This window comes from Acartia tonsa, chromosome 1 (assembly GCF_053477335.1).
Source record: "Acartia tonsa isolate MP-2025a chromosome 1, ASM5347733v1, whole genome shotgun sequence".
Lineage (NCBI taxonomy): Eukaryota > Metazoa > Arthropoda > Copepoda > Calanoida > Acartiidae > Acartia > Acartia tonsa.
Window position 1 is genome coordinate 40028878 of NC_137260.1, and position 20174 is coordinate 40049051.

Consider the following 20174-nt stretch of genomic DNA (forward strand, 5'->3'; position numbering starts at 1 on the left):
ATTTTCAATGAGGTTTCCGGATTTTGTATCTTTCTTAATATTATTCTTTGTCCGTTTATCAATCCATTGTTTTTTTTGTGCTTTACTACTTATGGAGGGTGTAATTCAATAATTGGTTATTTATGTAATGATTAAAATGACTTTTCAATATAAGTCACTACAATCATAAGTGGCTGTACGAAAAGCTTTGCAGCATGAAAAGAGATACTTAGTATTTTTTATGTGCATTTTAAATGATTATTTATTTCAATGAATAACTTTTAAAAATCTTCCAAATTTGAACATAAAAATGAATTGTAATACATATTTCAATTTATATAGTTATAATAAATAGATATATTTTATAATAGTTTTATTAATAAACACTTTGCTTATGTCAAGTTGCTTAAAAGAAGATAACCAAAATATTAAATAGTCTTTGGGCTGCGAAGCTTCTTACTAGTTGTGTGCTGTTAGTCTCTATTTAGAATTCCCTCATCTATCTATAACTTTGTATTATAATTTCTGAAAATTTTGCAACCTTATATGTATTTTAAAAAGATATTAATTAAGTAAACAATATTATGATGATTCATAGGACGAAAAAGCAATATTTGATAAGCTAAGTATCTTAATCTAAAAACGTCAGTAGGCCAATAGTTAGGCTACGTTACGTCACATTTTATCCAGATTTATGGATATTATTTAGAGTATTGTCATTATATGATTGACAATGTTTGTTTGACCGTCGTCTGATATGTAGACTTTAGCTTTTAAGAAGTTGTCATCCTTGTCTTATTCTTGTTTACTTTCTCACTTGATTTATTTATCTGAAAATGTAAATAATCTGTTAATAATAGAAGTCTTAATATCGGAATCCTATGAGGAATGTCTATACCCTATATGATATCTGATAAAATAATATATATATTACAATTTTGTCACATTAGGGTTAGTTTTGTCTATAAACAGCGCTGCAATAGTAAACTAGTTTTTGATGCCAGAAAGGACAAATGCTTCTAATTAAGAAACTCATATGTTAAGAATTATCATGTTATATCTTAAAATCAACCAATATCCAAAGAAATACAATGAAATACTTAACAAATATTCAATCAATCAGACTAACTGAAGAAATTGCAAGATAGCTTTACTTCAAATCTTTTGTTGAAAAAATATGTCTATTTACGCTTATATAAATTCTTTATTTATAGATAAGAAAAATAATATATTATTTGATTGAGCATTATTTTTAACATCTTTGTTATTCAATTTTAGCATAATCATAAAACATAAATGCAAAGTTTTTTTTATTACACAAAAAGAAAATTTTGAAATGGAAAAAAAATAAATAAACGCCACGAAGCAGAATATTAAAAAAATATATTTTTTTTCAGTGCTCAAGATTTTTCTTATTGTGAAAACACAAAAATATTTTCTTCTATCATATTTCCTTTTATGTGTGTAGAGTCAAGGTGCAGAGTCCGCAGATTTTCTTGAATTCTTGTTTTCCCGGATTTCTGACACACACACATTTGTTCACACCAGGTCCATCACACTCTTCAGAGGGATGGGATTCAGAGAATTTTACTGGGTTACTTGGACTTGTACATTCTAGGGAATACAAGATTATAAACTTTCCAATTATAAGAATTGTTTTCCTATAATTCATATGGATCACAGCTATATGATTTTGTTAAAAAAAAGTAAAATAAGCCCTGTATTAATAGGACCCTGCAGGGCTTGAGTCCCAAAGGTAGCCCAATACACTTTTAAAAATTAAAATTCAAAGGGGGTGTATTAAAATAGCAATAAAGGTATGTGACATATGGTTGATAGATTAATGATATATTATGCTTGCTTATGTATGTATTTATATCTTTTATTGGAAACTAAGAAGGATTGAAAGTTTTTTTTTAAAATTATTATGTACATTATTCTGAACTTTATTAAGTATATAAAAAGTAAATTGATAAATAACATTACCTTCATTACTATCCAAAGAAGCCCACTCTTTTTCTCCTAGTTTCTCTTTCTCTTGTAGATGCTTCAAAAACTTGATAAACAATCCTTTTTCTGTCAGTTTTTCTGTCTTATTTGACTCTGAATTATTTGATTTCTCTTTGTTGTCTGTTGAATTTGATTTTGAAGGTATTAATGTCGTCTTACATGTTCCACAAGTTTCAGTAAAGTTGGATTGAATGTCGTCGTCCCCAGAGCAATAGCATAACTTTTGGTTTCTAGATTTACACATCATTGATGGCTTTGTCTCATTCATCTTGAATTTGTATACATTTCCTTTAAAGTTAAAGTTTAAAGTTAATAAAAAAAAAAGAATCTAACTGCCTATTCTTCAACTAACTAAAAACTTTATTCAATTCCATGGATTGTTTTTCTTCTGGCATTAAAACTTAACTTATATATAAATGTTTATGGTTGCAAGAAAATTTGTGACTATTTAATTTTGTTATTTTAAGGATAGCTATTTTAAAATAAATAAAATCTTTAATAGTTGTTCTATCCCTTCTTGAGATAAAAATATCATTTTATTACAACTTGAATAATTATCAGTCCTATTCAGTAAAATCGTTTTAATGTGGTATCCGCCGAGGATAAATGGCAGACACCAGAGTTCAATTAGACTACGGCAGTGGGAACAGACGTGGACACCTTACTATAGAGAAGCTACGCTTCTCTAACAATCACTAAATAACAAACAGCATCTATTTCAGTTGTCCCTTTATTGAAGGTCTAAGGATTACTAAAGCTATATACAACAAACAATAGTTACACAGATAGGAATAAATAATCATAAATAAAAGCAATATAATACATATAAAATAGTCAGTTTGGGCAATGATGATCCCCCATCCCTGGAAAGGGTGGGGGGAATTAACAATGCAGCTTAACCATAATAAGGCTGTCAGATTCAATCATTAATTTTAGGCATAGGGAGGGGGTCGGCAGACCCCTTCCCCAGGACTCGGGGGAGGGCCGTTGGCCCTTCCCCGAACCCCGGTCAGGGGTGCCATAGGCATGGCTCACGGTTGCCGAATACCACAACTCTCCCCTTGGAAGGCTGGGAGGGAGCCTCCCTGCCAGACTTCCGACAGTGGTTGAGGCCTTTGGTCCGCTCCTTAGGGCTAAGATATATACAAATGATAATGATTCAATGGAATCCTAGTGGTGATTTTCAGGGCTGATGGGCTCCCAACGTGGGGTAGAAGGTAGAGGCTGGTTTCGGTTGGACACGTAGCTCGGCGCCGGCAGGTGTCAGGTTGGCGTGTGGCACAGCTGCTGCTGGGCCGGTCAGCAGCGGGGCATTCTGGTTGTTGTTGGCAGCGGCTGGGGCACTGGCTGCCAAGTTGACCGTCTGAGCTGCGGCCTGACCTCCCGAGGGGCCGCGGGGTCTTCCAGAGGGCGGTCCAGGCCTGCCTGGGCGGTCATGCCCGCTATCGGCTGATTGCATGGACACCATTTCCTCGGCGGCTTCCCGGCCGATGGGAATGGCATCCCAGTCTACTGAAAAGTCCCGGGACTTAGCATGGGTGAGCCGGGCTCTGGCCAAGGCCTTCCTGTACAAGGTGGGATGGTACAGGAACACTTGTGACATCGCATTCATGGCGGCCCATACACCTCCTTGTGCGGCTGCCAGGGAAATGATGGTCAGGTCCCCCAGCAGTTTGAGGATTAACAACAGCAAACACAGTATGGCTGCGCCATCTCCCCACTCGGGGATAGCTTGTCTGAACCCAGCCCAGACATCCAGGGCGGCCTCTCCTTCCTCCGCCAGTCGGTCGATATTGTAGGACACTATCCCATGGTCCCCGGTGGCCGAACAGCTACCTTGCTGAACGCATGAGCCATAGGACAGGCCGGTCAGCATGGCGCTTTTATACGCTGGGAACGCCAGCAGTTGCTGCCAGTCGTTCAACTCAGCCTGCGAATACAAGCCCCCTGAACTAAAGTCATCCAAGGGTTCTGTCAGCAGCTGCTTGGGCGTATCCAGCGGGGGTGGCCTCTTCTTAGGTGCGGGGGTTAACTCTATCCAGCCTTCCTCCGCGTGCACAGTCAGGGGGTAGGTGGAGGAGCAGGGAATCTTGGTGGCGTGGCCGCTATACACCCGTGTCACGGCGTCTACAAATCCCGTGGGTTCCACTGGTACTTTGTCCCAACATTCCTTGCTTTCACGGACAACGTATTTGTTGCGTTGGCAGGTAAGCTGGAGCAGGACATCTCCCCTCAGCACCGAGAACGTGCTCCCCTGGACACGCACCGGGTGGGCCGGGTCTAGTTGCTGGAGCTTCCAGCAATTGGCCGCTACTTCTTCTGCCGCTGTGCTTTTCATGCGTGTCTCCAGGGTAAATCCAATGTAACCTGCATGTATCTGGGCCTGCAGGGGGACATCAACATCCCTGGCCGATACTCTGGGCAGCGCTGCCGCGGCCGGGTCAGCTGCCACGAACAATGCTGGGTGGTTGGTGGCATGGGCCTCAAAGTCGCAGTTCACTATTGCGGTGGGGGTGGTCATGTTGATGAAGAACTGAGCTTGATGGTCAACCAGGAACGCATCCATCACTAGGCTAGGCTGGAGGCTGCGGATCAGCCTCAAGGGGCAATCTCTCCCCAGGTGGTCCCACACATAGGTTGCTTCCCCAGTGATGCAAGACAGCTCGGAATGGGGACATTCTAGGGTCAGGTGGTCAGATTGAGACTCCACCCGTCCATCCTCTACTACGTAGGTCTCTTCCTTGACCAGCAGCCGTCGTTCCTGGAGCACTAATTCATTGCGGTACAGCTGGCCCTCGAAGTGGACGTCCTCCCCTTCACAACCCACCCCCTCTGGGCTGTTGACCAAGGCGCCCACCATATCGAGGGTGAAGAACAGGGGGTGGTTCAGCTGAAACGTCAGTGGCTGGGTCTTGCCTGGCAGCGTGTAGACTCGGTTCCTGGCCAGGTCTTGGCACGTTTCTGGATCAATCTTGGTTGGCCTCATGAGGGTGGGGACCGAGGTCACCTTGAGGTGACCCCATACCCCACACCTGAATGTCCACTGGGACACGGTGAGCTGGCAACTGTATCCTGTTGTTTCTCTAATCTTGACTTGCTGCAGGACATGTACTTCATGGCCCAGGGGCACCTCCTGGTGTAGCGGTTCCGTGCTACACATCTTTTCCTTATTGTAGGCTGTGATGTGGGTGGGGTTGGCGCAGTCCCACCCTACCAGGACGTAGCTAGTTGTAGGCCACACGGCTGCCAGCAGTAGTCCCCACAGAACCATCCACCAGTGTGAAAAACTACCAGACAGCCATCTACCTCTCGCACGCGGCTGGGGATCTTCGGCTCGGGTCACGGCTGCTTCTTGGGACTGGACACGGCTGGGCTGCTCCTGGCTAGATACAAATTTCCATTGAGCGTTATCTTTGTGTGTCCGGGGCACCCCGATACCCTCCCCAATGACAGACTGGCAGGCAACTGGCGCCTGCCTGGGTGTCGGCTCCCCTAGCCCCAAGTGGTCCCTTCCCTTGTCCATGGCATGCCCAGTGGCATGGGGCTGAAGTGCGGGTGGCACAGGCTCGCCCTGTCTCACATCCCTCCCCTGCCCTAGGAACTCAGGTGCATGTGGCACAGGCAAGTCCTTATATCCCCAAATTTCAATCTCCCCAGCCTCTGGTGCATGAGGCACAGGCAAGGTTGGGGTTTTACAATAATTTGGATACAATACATTTGTTAAATTTAACTTATCCTGGCTCGACTGGAGGTGCTGGGCATCTGGGTTCCCTCGGCTGGCAGGGGGCGCTGGATGGTGTATGGCTGGGCTCTCCCTACAGGCTGGTGGCGCTGGCTGGCTGGGGGTGACGGGTGTCACCCCTTCCTCTGGGACTGCTGGCTTGTTCCAGGATCCAGGTATCTTGGTGGCGGCGACGGTTGTCGCCCCAGGCACCAGGTTGGAGGCCTCTGGGACTGCTGGCTCGTTCCAGGATCCAGGTATCTCGGTGGCGGCGACGGTTGTCGCCCCAGGCACCAGGTTGGAGGCGCTGGATAGCACCCCCCAGTCATCACAGGTGGCGGCGCCGGGTGGCGCCCCAAACATCGACTCTGATGCGCTGGCTAGCGCCTCCTGCCTCTCTCGTTCAACGGCCGCCAGGGCCTCCCCGTACACCGTCTCAGTGACGCTGGGTAGCGCCCCTCCACTCTTGCTGGGTAGGCTTGGTCGGGCAGGCCCCATCATGTTTAAGCTAAAGGGGTGGGGCCTCAGAACTTCTGGCTCGGCAATGTTGTTGGGCTGCACAAACTCCGGCCCCAGGTGGTTGAGACTGAAACCCAGGCCAACCCGGTTGGGTTCAGCCGCGCCTCCCAGTACGTTGATCCTAGCTGGAACGGTCCCAAACTGCGGCATTCCATCGGCTCGGCCCGCTGCGTTGGAGGCGGCTGCTTGCTGCGGTGGTGCTGGGGGCGCGCTCCCTTCCATGTTGGCTACTCTGCTGGGCTTTCCTGGGGGAGCGCCCTTGTCTGCGGTGCGCCTACGGCCGGCTACCTGGTCCCAGTCGGCTCTGCACTCGGCCGCCGTATGGCCAGCATAGTGGCAACGCTCACACTTGGCAGGACGGTCATGACGTGGCTGGGTGCGTCTCTCCTCCTGGCTGACTTCCATAGGCGTCGGACAGTCTCGAGCTCGGTGGCCTTTCCCTTGGCAGCGGAAACAGCGGCCTGGAATCTTGTCATCTGGAGCGACCTTCCCCATCTGGTGGAGACCCGGAGCCAAGGCGCCAATCTCCATTGGCTCCGACTCGTCGTAATTGGGCAACTGGACGCTGGCTTATCCCATAAGCCCGTCGGTGGCGTCCACTAGGCACACACCCTCCTTCAGCTGCTTGGTAATCATTGTGACGGTGAACATGGCTCGCCTCGTGTACTCAGGTACAGAGGCGATCTCATGACTCATCATTTCACGTTTCACATTAGCGTTACGAATGCCACGATTTAATTCATCGATTAATAACTCGAGATCCTCATGGCTGTAGGCCTCCCTATACAAGGCACACTTTGTGGATATGTATGCTTGTATAGGTTCTGTCGAGTGTTGCCTGTAATCCCTGAAGGCTTGCTTCAAAGTCTGGGATTCAAAGGCTGGACGAAATAACATTTCACACTCGGCCTTGACTTGTTCGTAAGTCAAGGCTTGGCCTGCCTCGCCAAACAGATGAGACGCCATTTCCGCCGCTTGCCCTACTAGTGACAGTAAAAGGGCGTTGCGGCGGTTGAGGGTGTCATGGGGTGGCACGCGGTAAGCTGCCCATGACATCTCGAGTCTGCGGATGTGGGAGCTCCAAGATTGCTTGGGCGGCCCTCTATACTCCGGCAGGTTACTCAGCATCAGCTTGCGATACTCGGCTGGGGGTCATCCTGTAGCCATCCTTAGGCTTGGTCGCCTCCTGGCGCTTGCGGCTGCTCCATCGGGTCAACGGTTCAGCGGCGGAACACAAAGTTATAAGGCAATAAGATAAATGTCTATCACTTGTGGCTTTCTAGCCTAGCAGCCAACACTGTTTATCACTAGGTTGGTGGTTTAGTTACAAGGATATAACTTAGATGTACTTGTCACTAGTTTTATTCTGAGTTTTTTTGTAGAGTAGGCTGGTAGGGGTAGATAGCTGTTGAGGGTCTGAACTGCTGTCAGGAACTGATTTGGTTTTCCCTTATCACACTATAGATAGGAGGGAGAAGCTTGTAATTCTTTATTTTCTAAAAATTCCTCTGTTAGATGCTATGGAGTAGCTCCGCTCCTGTGTGTGTGTGTGTGCGTGAAATCTCCTTTCCTTGCAGCGCACTTACGCACCGTCAAATCCGCGCACACAGGTAAAACGCGCACTTATCCCTCAACTCGCTCTCTCATTGGTCCGCTTTGTCCGTTGAATTTTATGATATTTCCCGAACTCTGTTGCGCGACCCGTAAATGGCGCTCTGTGTTCCCGGTCGCTAGCTCCACACTGTGGGCGGACTTAGTCAAGTGTGGGTAGGAGGGGGGAAGCGCATGAGGGGACGGGGTAAATCCGTCCGTTCCCCTTGTGAGGAAGGGGGGGAGTGCTGTGGGTTTGAGGTAACTGTGTGATGAGGTAATGGTGCCCTTTCTCCTTAATCATAGGCTTATTTGTTATGTCACCTTGATGTTTTTCTTCAATGGAGAGTGGGCCCCTCCCTTTCCTCTGGAATAAGGGGTGTATTTTGTTGTGCTGGAGGCTTGGGTGGTTAGATTGTTTATCAAGGCATTGTTATATTACATCTAGATTCTATTTTTGGCCTTATCACAATACATAACAGATTTGTTTACCAAGCCTGTTCTATTTTTAGTTTTATCACAATACACAACAAATTGTTTGCCAATCCTTGCTCATAAATCTATTGTTTAGCCATCACACTAGGGTGGTAATCCCTACAATGTGATATAATATCTGCTTTTCTAGATGGGTGGCTGCGCTGTAGCCTCTCAGGATACTTGGAGTTGACGTAGTTTTCTCTGCTTTGGTACACTACACTCGTATGTTGGCTCGCAGCTCGCAGCTATTTGGCGTGTTTCAGCCTATCGGCGGCAGGGAATGTCCTGTCCTACAGCGCCGTATATCCGAATCCGACTGTTGGCGGCAGGGAATGTCCCGTCCTGCGGCGCCACTGGTTCGAATCCTTGGCTTGTTTCAGTCTATCGGCGGCAGGGAATGTCCCGTCCTGCAGCGCCGTGTATCCGAATCCGGCTGATGGCGGCAGGGAATGTCCCGTCCTGCTAGCGCCGCTGGTTCGGATCCTGCTATCTCTTGCAGTAACTGTTGGCCTATTTTCAGCCGTTTGCACTTATTTGGCCTGTTTCAGCCAGTCCGCAGGCCTGTTTCAGCCCTTTGAGCGCTCAATTCTCCGTTAGATGTCGGCGCTTCTCGCGGTTCTCCGTCAAGTTTCGCTGTTTCACTTCCACAACTGCCGGATGCAGAGTTAGACCTTGCTATCCAGGGTGGGTAATTCAGGTTGCTGGTGTCAGTTTTGCCAGTTTCACTGCTGGGAGTACCTTAGCCTTAGCTGCGCGTCTGCTCTACACTTGTGGTTTGCCGTAATCTCACACAGCTGTCACCAAAAGTTGTGGTATCCGCCGAGGATAAATGGCAGACACCAGAGTTCAATTAGACTACGGCAGTGGGAACAGACGTGGACACCTTACTATAGAGAAGCTACGCTTCTCTAACAATCACTAAATAACAAACAGCATCTATTTCAGTTGTCCCTTTATTGAAGGTCTAAGGATTACTAAAGCTATATACAACAAACAATAGTTACACAGATAGGTATAAATAATCATAAATAAAAGCAATATAATACATATACAATAGTCAGTTTGGGCAATAATGATCCCCCATCCCTGGAAAGGGTGGGGGGAATTAACAATGCAGCTTAACCATAATAAGGCTGTCAGATTCAATCATTAATTTTAGGCATATGGAGGGGGTCGGCAGACCCCTTCCCCAGGACTCGGGGGAGGGCCGTTGGCCCTTCCCCGAACCCCGGTCAGGGGTGCCATAGGCATGGCTCACGGTTGCCGAATACCACATTAAAATTATAAATAAATTTTACCAGTTACACCCTCACAAGAGTCCCTTTTCATGAACCAAACTTTGTTCTTCTTAGTTAAACGTTTCAATTTTTCCACCAGAGCACTTTTCTTCTTTTCTAATTCTTTTGCCTTTTCTGGGCTCACTCTTAGATTATCTTTCTTGTCTCTGGTAAACTTTACTTCTTCATTTTTGCCATTATCTGACTTTATGTTGTCTTTTTCTTTTCTATCTTTTTCTACTTTATCTTTTTCTTTCTCCTCTCTATCTTTGTCATCTTTGGGTTTATCTTGTTCATGTTTATTTTTCTCTTTATCTTCTCTTTCAGTGTTAGTTTTATCTTTATCTTTCTCGTCTTTTTCATTGTTTTCTTTCTCATTTTCTTTTTCTTCTTTGCTCTTGTCTTTAGGAGGTTTTTTAATTTCTTTTTCTGGCTTCATAGAATCTAAGAAAATTAATAAAAATGTGATAACATAAATTCATTATAGATTCCTTTTATGCAATGTATTTGTATATTAAATTAATTTGGAATTCTCATGTATTGCTAAATTATTTATAACAACCCTTTTAATAATTCATATATTTCTGTTTTTACATAGAATTTTAGAAATTCCACACATGTCAATAATTTAAATTATATATAATAATAGAGTTAAGAGAACAATGAGATTAATCATATCTACCTGATTTTTCTGTATTATTGCCATTATCTTGTTTGTTTTCTTTTTCTGGATTATTATCTAAAATGATATTGAATTCATAGTAAATTATGCTAAAGAATTCCCCCAAGAGGCTTTATATGAACTATTTGCTATCACACTAATTATAGATTGGATGTTTTTCCTTAAATAAAAAGAATTAAAAAAAATAAAAATAAATATGAGGGAATTTAATTTAATAGTAAAAATACTAATTGACATGAGTTTTTGTCAACTGAATAAATTTTTCTATAACAAGATGATTATTTAAATAAAAAAATCTTACTATTTGCAATTTGTTTTGCCATTTCTGATAACCAACCAGAACTTGCTTTTGGCTTTTCTTGTTTTTCTATCTCTTCCTGATTTAAACAAAATGTTTAGATTAAATGTCTATATTATAATGATTACTCTTTATTAAATTCAAAAATATTAGGAAAATTGTTTATCTGTATACTTGTCCACTATGATATCATAAATAGGTGGACTGATTACTCACAGTTTAAAAAAAAATGTTAATAGGTTAGTGGATGGTTACAGACTATTAGAGGGGGAGGGGTAAACCATGGAAAATGTCCACCTTTTCTAAAAGTAATCCTTTTTTTGTACATTTAATAAATATTATAGGGTAACCATTCCATCTGTCCCTTAATTTTTATTACTAAAAGTTTCTTGGATGGTACCCTAACAAACCTTTTGGAAGATTATAAAATGTAAAAAATTCAAAGTTACCATGTGATAATATACCTTTGATCTAAAGAATCCATTTTTTAATGCTTCTCCCAGGACACTTCTTAGATCTATGCCAGTATTATTCTTAACTTTTTCATCCTTGTCCATTTCATTTTCTGATTCTGTCTTGTTTTTCTCCTTGTCATTTTCTGTTTCCTCCTTGTCTGTATCATTTCCTGATTCCATCTTTTCTTTATTCATTTCATTGTCTGATTCCTCCTTGTCTGTTTCATTTTCTGATTCCACGTTTTCATTGTCTGTATCTTTATCAGATTCCACATTGTCTTTGTCTGTTTCATTTTCTGATTCCTCCATGTCCTTGTCGGTATAATTATCAGATTTCACTTTGTCTGTTTCATTTTCAGATTCCTCCATGTCCGTGTCCCTATTATTTTCTAATTCTCCCTTGTCTTTGTCTGTATCATTTTCCAAATTCTCCTTGTCCGTGTCTGTATCTTTTTCTGTTTCCATCTTGTCTTTGACGGTATCATTTTCTGTTTCCATCTTGTCTTTGATGGTATCATTCTCTGATTTCTCCTTGTCTTTGTCTGTATCATTTTCTGATTCCTCCTTGTCCTTGTCTGTATCATTTTCTGATTCTTCCTTGCCCTTGTCTGTATCATTTTCTGATTCAATCTTTTCTTTGTCTGTTTCACTTTCTAATACTTCCTTGTCCTTGTCTGTTTTATTTTCTAATTCCTCATTTTCTGATCCCATCTTGTCTTTGTCTGTATCATTTTCTGATTCCTCCTTGTCCTTGACTGAATCATTTTCTGATTCCTCCTTGTCCTTGTCTATATCATTTTCTGAATCTATCATATCCTTGTCTGTTTCATTTTCTGATTCCTTGTTTTCTTGGTGTAATTCATTTTCTAATTCCTCCTTGTCCTTGATTGTTTCATTTTCTGATTCCATCTTGTCTTTGTTTGTTTCATTTTCTGTTTGCATCTTGTTCTTGTCAATTTCATTTTCTGATTCCTCCTTATCCTTGTCTGTTTCATTTTCTGATTCCACCTTGTCTTTGTCTGTATTATTTTCTGATTCCTCCTTGTCCTTGTCTGTTTCATTTTCTGATTCCATCTTTTCTTCATCCATTTCAAGGTCTGATTCCCCCTTGTCCTTGTCTGCACCATTTTCAGATATCTCCTTGTCCATGTCTGTTTCATTTTCTAATTTCTCCTTTTCTGATTTATGTTCCGATTCCAGATTGTCTTTGTCAGTATAATTCTCTGATTCCTCCTTGTCCTTTTCTGTTTCATTTTCAATTTCAACATTGTCCTTGTCTGTTTCACTTTCTAATTCCTCCTTGTCCTTTTCTTTTTCATTTTCTAATTCCTCTTTGTCTGTTTTATTTTCTGATTCCATCTTGTCCTTGTCTGTATCATTTTCTGATTCCATCTTGTCTTTGTCTGTATCATTCTCTGATTCCTCCTTGTCTTTGTCTGTTTCATTTTCTGATTCCTCTCTGTCCTTGTTTGTTTCATTTTTAGATTCCTCCTTGTCCTTGTCTGTATCATTTTCTGATTCAATCTTTTCTTTGTCTGTTTCACTTTCTAATTCTTCCTTGTCCTTGTCCATTTTATTTTCTAATTCCTCATTTTCTGATTCCATCTTGTCTTTGTCAGTATCATTTTCTGATTCCATCTTGTCTTGATCTGCTTTATTGTTTGATTCCATCTTGTCCTTATCCAAGTCATTTTCTGATTCCATCTTGTCTTTCTCCATTTCAGTTTTTAATTCTGTCTTGTTATTATCCATGTCATTTTCTGATTCCATCTTGACTTTGTCTTTATTTTTTACTTCTTCACTTTTTGATTTGTTTCTTTCGTTCTCATTTTTTGCACTAGCTTTTTCATTATCTCCATTTGATTTTATCTTCTCCTTCTCTTTCTCTAAATTTGTCTTGCTTGTGTCATTATTTTCTTTTCCAGTTTTCTTTTCTTTATTTTCTACAAAAGAATGAATATCAATTTATTGCAACATTGATTTTCAAAATCAAATAATTAATATTTCAATTAATTTTCTTTATTTCAAGCCTTACCATTAACAATATTTTTTGCTCCTTTGAACAGCCAACTTAGACCTCCAGAATCTGTTTCTGTCTCTTTCTTCTAAAAGAAAATGCTAACTTTATGCTTAAATACTTCTAAAATGTATAAAAATAAAAACCAAACAAACCTGTGTCTTATTTGATGAAGATTTGAACAGATTTCCTAATAAATTAGTTAAATTTATTCCACCTTTACTTGTGTTATTCTGAGATTTATCATGACTATTATTATTTGAACTATTTTTATGGTCATTTTGTTGACTTTTTGGATTAGTATGATTGCCATTGTGATAATTTCTGTGGCCATTATGATTAGTTCCATTACCATGGTGACCATTCCTTTTGCTATTATAATTAGTTCCATTTCCATGGTGACCCTTTTGTTGGTTATTTTGGTGAGTGCTATTTCTAAGATGACCATTTTGGTGAGTACCATTTCTATGATGACCATTTTGAATTCTATTTCTATAGTGATCATTTTGGTGAGTACCACTTCCATGATGACCATTTTGGTGGGTACCATTTCCATGATAACTGTTTTGGTGGGTACCATTTCCATGATAACTGTTTTGGTGAGTACCATTTCCATAATGACCATTTTGGTAAGTACCATTTCCATGATGATTATTTAAATGTGTTCCATTTCCATGATGACCATTCCTAAGATTATTAGTTGAGTTTCTATGATGTCCATTTAACTGATTTGTACTATTATAATCCTTTCCAAGACCTTTGATTTTTTCAGCATTCCTTGATTTATTCTTAAAGTTCTCTATTTTGCCATCTATTTCATTAAACATTTCTTGAACCTGAGCATTATTTTTGTATTCATTCTTTAATTTTGCAAGAATATCATGTGGTTCAGCATCTTCCTTAACTTTGTTTAAAATTTCATCAACTGTCGCTTCCATTCCAATATCTTCTGTTTTATTTTTCATTATTCTTCTAATAATATCTTTGCCTAAAATATGTTATATTAGTAGATTCTCAATGAAATTATTTTTTTATATGAACGACTTAAACTAAGATTAAATGCCAAAAAAGTATACCTGTCACATTTCTTTTCAACTCTTTCTCAAGTGTTTCTACAACTTTGTCTATGTCATTAGCATCTTCAATTTTCTTTATTTCCTTTTCAATCTCAGCAGTTGAATTATACTTCTGAAAAGTTTTAATTTTCTCCAATGGAGATAGATCATTGTCACCTGTAAGATTCATCAACTTGTGTAAAGCCTTGTCAATTTCTTTGGTATCCATTGTAGGAAGTTTTAAAGTTTCATCTATCTTCTCTATTTGAGTTTTAGGTTTGCCACCAAAAAGCCAGTCAAGTTGTTGTAGCTTTCGTGATTTGAAGTTTACCTAACATTAAAACAATTATATATATATATATATATACATATATCACTAGAAATAACAAATTGACAGACTAGGAAAAAATAGTATTAATTAGTAAAATGCATTCTCACATAAAATTAACCAAAAACTCATATTACTTCAATTCAAAAAACCTATTTATTCAGAAAGGGACAGCAAATTAGGTAAAGTCAAACTGGTAAAATAAGAAAACAGCTTTACTAGCAATTATAAATGAGAATATCATGATTTCTCTGGATTTTTATTATTTTGTTTAACCTGTTCTTCTGCATCTAAGTTGGTTGGAAAGCTGATTAAAATTAAGCATACAACAGTCAGTGTTACAGCCATAGTCATTTTCTGAAACATACAATTATTATAAAGATGTTTTTTTAAGGTACTTTAAAAAAGAACTTACACACATATTTTACCTCCAAAACATGCATTGGCAGGTAATCTGAGGTCTTTTTGCTATATGTTTTTTTTTTCAATTTGATACTTAAGACCTCTAAAATGGCTTAAATGACATGTCAGTATTGTAAACAATCCCTTCCATAGGTTCTGTGCAATCTTTAGGCCATTTGCCAGAATAAAGTATCATTCTCAATGCCATCTGTAATTACATAAAGAAAGAAAATGCATTTTAGATATTTAACATTTTTTTATATAAATATATACACATAATATTCCCTAATATATTGAAAGTGAAAGTGAAAGGATAACAATAGTGAAAGTGAAAGGATAACAATAGAATGACTTTAAAAAACAGAAATTAAAGGATATGTTTAATCAGAAAATACAGGTGTGGTTTCACTCAAAGTGTCATAATGAGCACCTTACTATCCCCCCTTTATTTGAATAAATTGAACATCAGATTATGTATTTTTTGTTCATTTCTTTATTATTTTAGGTACTGGTTAGGCTTGGTTTTATTGTATACTGTTAGGGCGGCCGCTTGCAGGGCTAAGGCATAAGGTAAAAATAATCCTTAGTATTTTAATTTACTTCAAAACTATGTGGTGGTGAAGGGGGGGAGGGGGGGTTAAATTCACTTTTTAAAAAGCACGAAAATCAGTAATTTGTGATTTCATAAATTGTTATAAAAGGGCAGTTTATCTTAGAATTAGTGACCACCTTATGATTTTAGGACACAATATAAGTATGTTGTTGAGGCAAAAAATTCCTGACATTCAAACAAATATATCCCTTTATTCTATAGAATAGACTATACTTACATAAAATAAATTTTGTTTAAAAAAACATATTGTACATAATATTGATGTTACCGTAACAAAGAATGAAGGTTAAATAATTCGGCGGTTTCCCTTAAAGTGTAAAATTGATCACTATTTCCCCATTATTTTGAAATTAATCTAAAAAAAGAAGGAGTGACGTATTTTCGTTGTTTTGATTATTGCTTTCGGTCAGGCTTGGTAAGTTTATCCGCGGGGGTTAGGCATAGGAAAAAAAACAACCATCTTATTTTGAATTTTTGGTTAAAAAATGGTGGGAGGGAGGGATTTCATTGTTCGCTGAGAACTTTGAGGGAAAGCGCTACTCATTCGAAAATGCACTACAATTTTTTTATACTTGAACACAAATTTCAAATTTGATATTGTGCTTGAGTTTAAAAATAGCAGATTAAAATATGTCCAATCTCACCACAATAATACTTAAGTTTTTATTACATACCCCTACTGGGCTATAATGTAACCCCCTGAATCTTACCTAACTAAAGATCAACCACATGATACACAACTTTTTAAAAAAAATTGCAGAGATTTTTCTCTTAGAGATCTAACTGACTTTGTTTTGTATTTTAAAAAATTAGCCAAAGCAGTAATGTAAAGCTATTGTTTTATAAGGGCTGTTTCACAATAGGATTGCTCATATTTAGATTATTTACTTTTGTATATTTTATTTACAAGAAGTATGTGTTCATTTGTACAACTACAAAACGTTTGTAAAAATTATTTTATACAAGCCAAGTTTGTTTTAATTTAGGAAGAATTTAGTCAAGAAATTTACAAATATGCAATTTTTACGGTGAAGTTGGCAAATGAATAACTTGAATAACTTTGCAACTAAACTTCAAATATGAAAATTATTCTACTAGAAACTAGAAGATACAGGATAAAATATCACTAGAAAGGCCCAAGCATAATAATTAATAAATAATAATGAATTAATAATATGAGGAAGTAGGCCCAGGTACTAAACCTTAAACTTTGTTGTGTCATTATAAATATTTAATAAGATTTGTATGCCCGTGCTGACTTTACCTTAGTCAAGGATTATATACCAAGGGATAAAAAAATGGATTGGTGCTTACCTCAAAGTGCTTAGCGGGCAAAGAATCCCCTATCACATAATTTAGGTTCCAGGACAAACGCAGGAGTCCCAAACGTCGGAGTGGACAAACGCAGGAGTGTTAAAATACTAATTTGATTAAGTATTTCTATGCAGGTTAGGTTAGGTTAAGATATGAATATACAAATAAGCCCCCTGCAGGGGTTAGGCATTAAAAAACCTATAAGATAGTTTAAAATAGGCTAGGTTAGGTTAAGTTTTGACTCTGACGTTGTCCACTCCGACGTTTGAGACTCCTGCGCTTGTCCTAGTACCATAATTTAGAAATAATGAAAAGTGTTAGAATTATTTTTTTATACCTAATCCCAGCGGTGGAACGCCTAACCATGTAGGGCCTTTACCTACGGAGCTATAACCCTACAGGGTAAGCTTTTTCCAATAAAGCCTAACCTTACCTAATCTAGATTTAAAAAAAAACACGAAAAACTACCCCAACCCTTTACTTTCATCAGTTTTAAAATGAGTGGACGTGAGGTTTTCTGTGCTTGACTTGGTCATGGTCATAAGTATACCTTTCTAGTTTTATAAAATACAAGCTAATGTTGCTTTTTTCTTGCCATACCAAGACCACTGTCATGGTCATGAAACTTTCTGCAATACAGATTACAAGATTTAAAGATAGGTATAATAAACTAAAGAACCTATTTTTTTATTATAATAAATGTTGTTAATCTCATGGAGCTTTCTGCAACTCATAAAAAAAGATTTGTAGAAAGGTATTACTACATAGTTTATAGGATACAAGCCAATGATGTTTAATCTATCTCTTTTCCAGCTTTATAATAAGCTTGCCAAGACCAGTGTCATGGTCATAAAGCTTTCTGTAACACATACCACAAGATTTGAAGATTTGTATAACTACATAATTTATAAAAAAAAAACAAGCTATTGTTGCTAAATCTAGCTATTTTTTTGTTTTGTAGTAATCTTACCGAGCTTCAAGCTTTCTGCAACAGCAAATTTGAAGATATACCTCTTACCTATCTAGTTTTATATTTAGTTCTAACAAATGTTGCTAAATCTATCTATTTTCTAGACTTACAATAATTTTACCAAGACCAGTGTCATGGTCATAAGGCTTTCATCAACACATACCACAACAATCTAAATTAACACTGTAAAAAAAATAAAACACTGATCTTACAATTTTGGCTTTAGTGGCTTTGTTACAAAGAGAGTGAGTTTAACAGGAATATTTAATATTTTTTTAAAAATACTCCAATGCATATGTAATGGACCATTTAATTTTCATATTTGAAGTTTGTAATTTCTCTGCATGTGTATTTGTCATAAGAACTCGCTAGCCCTATATGGTTCCCCTTTAAAGAAAAGTTTTTTATACGTCCTGGGAAGGTTTATAACTATTTTTTTGGTGTATTCACCCATCAACAACAATTTTTTTTTCATTTCCTTTAAAACTAAAATGGAAAGTGGATAGTTGTTCTACCTCATCCTGATTACCTATTCCCACAAGGGTCTAGAGCTCTCTAGAAAGTATCCGCTAGTAAATATTAAAGTAAGACTAACAGCCAAGTAGATAAATATAAGTTAAATATTAAATATAAGAGTAAATACATTTATTCTTGAAAATCTTAAAATATATTTAATTCATCTTAATCGACTGCAGGTCGGACATGCTACAAAAGGCAAAATACCTATTTCATTTTTTGGCATATTCTCTTTTTGAACATCTGCTCTTTAACCCTTAACAGTTAAGGGGGGGGGGGTGCATTGAACGCTCCCCTCTTCGGTTTTTTCTATCTAATTTTCTGTGTGTGAAAGATAGATGGCCATAACTCAGTGACTTTTTAGGTAAGGGTATGGCTCATAAACATTTCTGAAAAAAAAATTCTAGCTCCAAAAATGAGAAAATGACAGCCTTTTGAAATTTTTAAGTAAAAAAGTACCTAAAAACAAAGGTTGTTATATAAATGGGTGAAGGAGGCGAAAATTGACTTTGACTCACTCATAGTCGGAAATTCATTATCAAACAGGTGACATGCACAAAATTGTTTAGCCCTCTAGCTCTAATAGGAGCTGAGATAAGGTGCGGCAATGGGCCCGACTGTTAAGGGTTAAATCATTTTAACTGTTTTATCATCCATTTTTTATAGTGGCAGACTGATAATTAATAATTTATTTGTTGTGATGGGTGTTAACATACATGAGTTTATTAACATCCAGGGATACAGGAATACAACAATGGAGAATAAATTAATCCTCTCTCTGATCTTTATGTATATAACAATGTCTTTGGTGGATACAAAGAAGAGGGGAGTAGAAAAGGTTGTAGATTTATTTAACTGCCATTGTCCTCTCCTTTCCTGAATAATAATAAACTTATGAATATATTTTAGAATATATATATATTGTATTTATTAGCAAATTAATATTTAATATATGCATGTTATTAATACTTGAAAACATATACCATTATTATAATCATTTCCTATATAGAAATTGAAACAACGAATTTTTAAGTAGTAAAATAAGATGGATTTCTTAAATTGATTTCTCCAAGCAAAGATATATCACTTTCTTACCAGTAATATAGTCAGATTAATCCCACATTGTTACTATTGAGTAAGTTAAAGAATTGATCATCTGTACTTTCTTTTTTTATTGCAATACTTATTCCAGAATGGCTGCGAAACAGATAAATTTCCACTGGATTAGAACCGTTTCTGAAAGAAAATCACGCATCGTATCGTATTATTAACAATTTTCCATGATTGATAAACAAAATCATTAACAATACCTGTTTAGTTGGATTAGACAGGTCTTTAGCCCTTCGGAGCAAAATAGACTAAAATTAATATTTAAATTTTTCATTGTAATATCCGCGGAAAGCTGTTTATTATACGATGGGTTAATTAACTATTCCTTGAAGGTTTTTTTTAAATATTTTAATTATTCACGAAACCTTCCTATACCAACTTAAAGAAAAGTTTATTTATAAACTTTATAACCAACTTTATATAAGATATCAATCTCCAATGGCCTAAACAGTAAACAGCAACCTAAATCTAAATTAAAATCTTACTTTTTCATGGGTAAAAAAGTAGAACAAATGTTAAATTAAATTTTTTTGTGCATTTGATACAATTCTCCATTGATAGCCTACATTTTTTGAGACTCAATACTTTTTTTCAGATTCGAAGCTACTCTAAAATTCTATAGGGTAAGTCAATGTAATTTGTTAACGTTATTGACTGTAGTAGTATTACCGATTTTAAAAAAATGACGTTTCCAAAATAAAATAGGTTATATAATGAAAATAATAATTTTCGGTAATTTACCACTATCAATAACTTACTATTTTATTAAATGTCTTTAATTTATAATTGCTTCACTACTTAAAGACATTTTGTTCTTGTTATCTAACCTGTTATATGTATG

General features: G+C 38.1%; 2 protein-coding genes across 2 annotated transcripts; both read right to left on the reverse strand.

Annotated features, from left to right (window-relative positions):
* Window positions 1-214: 214 nt before the first annotated feature.
* LOC145319348 (uncharacterized) lies at window positions 215-14766 on the reverse strand. The gene is made up of 10 exons (XM_080161429.1): window positions 14685-14766; window positions 14102-14411; window positions 13181-14013; window positions 13044-13113; window positions 11018-12951; window positions 10557-10632; window positions 10256-10312; window positions 9595-10017; window positions 1966-2277; window positions 215-1593 (listed from the first exon to the last, which is right to left on the reverse strand). Exons 1-10 carry the CDS (start codon window positions 14760-14762, stop codon window positions 1436-1438), a joined length of 4251 nt encoding a protein of 1416 aa, XP_080017555.1. The 5' UTR covers window positions 14763-14766; the 3' UTR covers window positions 215-1435.
* LOC145317452 (uncharacterized) lies at window positions 2326-6817 on the reverse strand. Its single transcript, XM_080158582.1, has 2 exons — window positions 6314-6817; window positions 2326-2340 (listed from the first exon to the last, which is right to left on the reverse strand). The coding sequence occupies exons 1-2, from the start codon at window positions 6758-6760 to the stop codon at window positions 2326-2328; spliced, it is 462 nt and encodes a 153-aa protein (XP_080014708.1). The 5' UTR covers window positions 6761-6817.
* Window positions 14767-20174: the final 5408 nt, after the last annotated feature.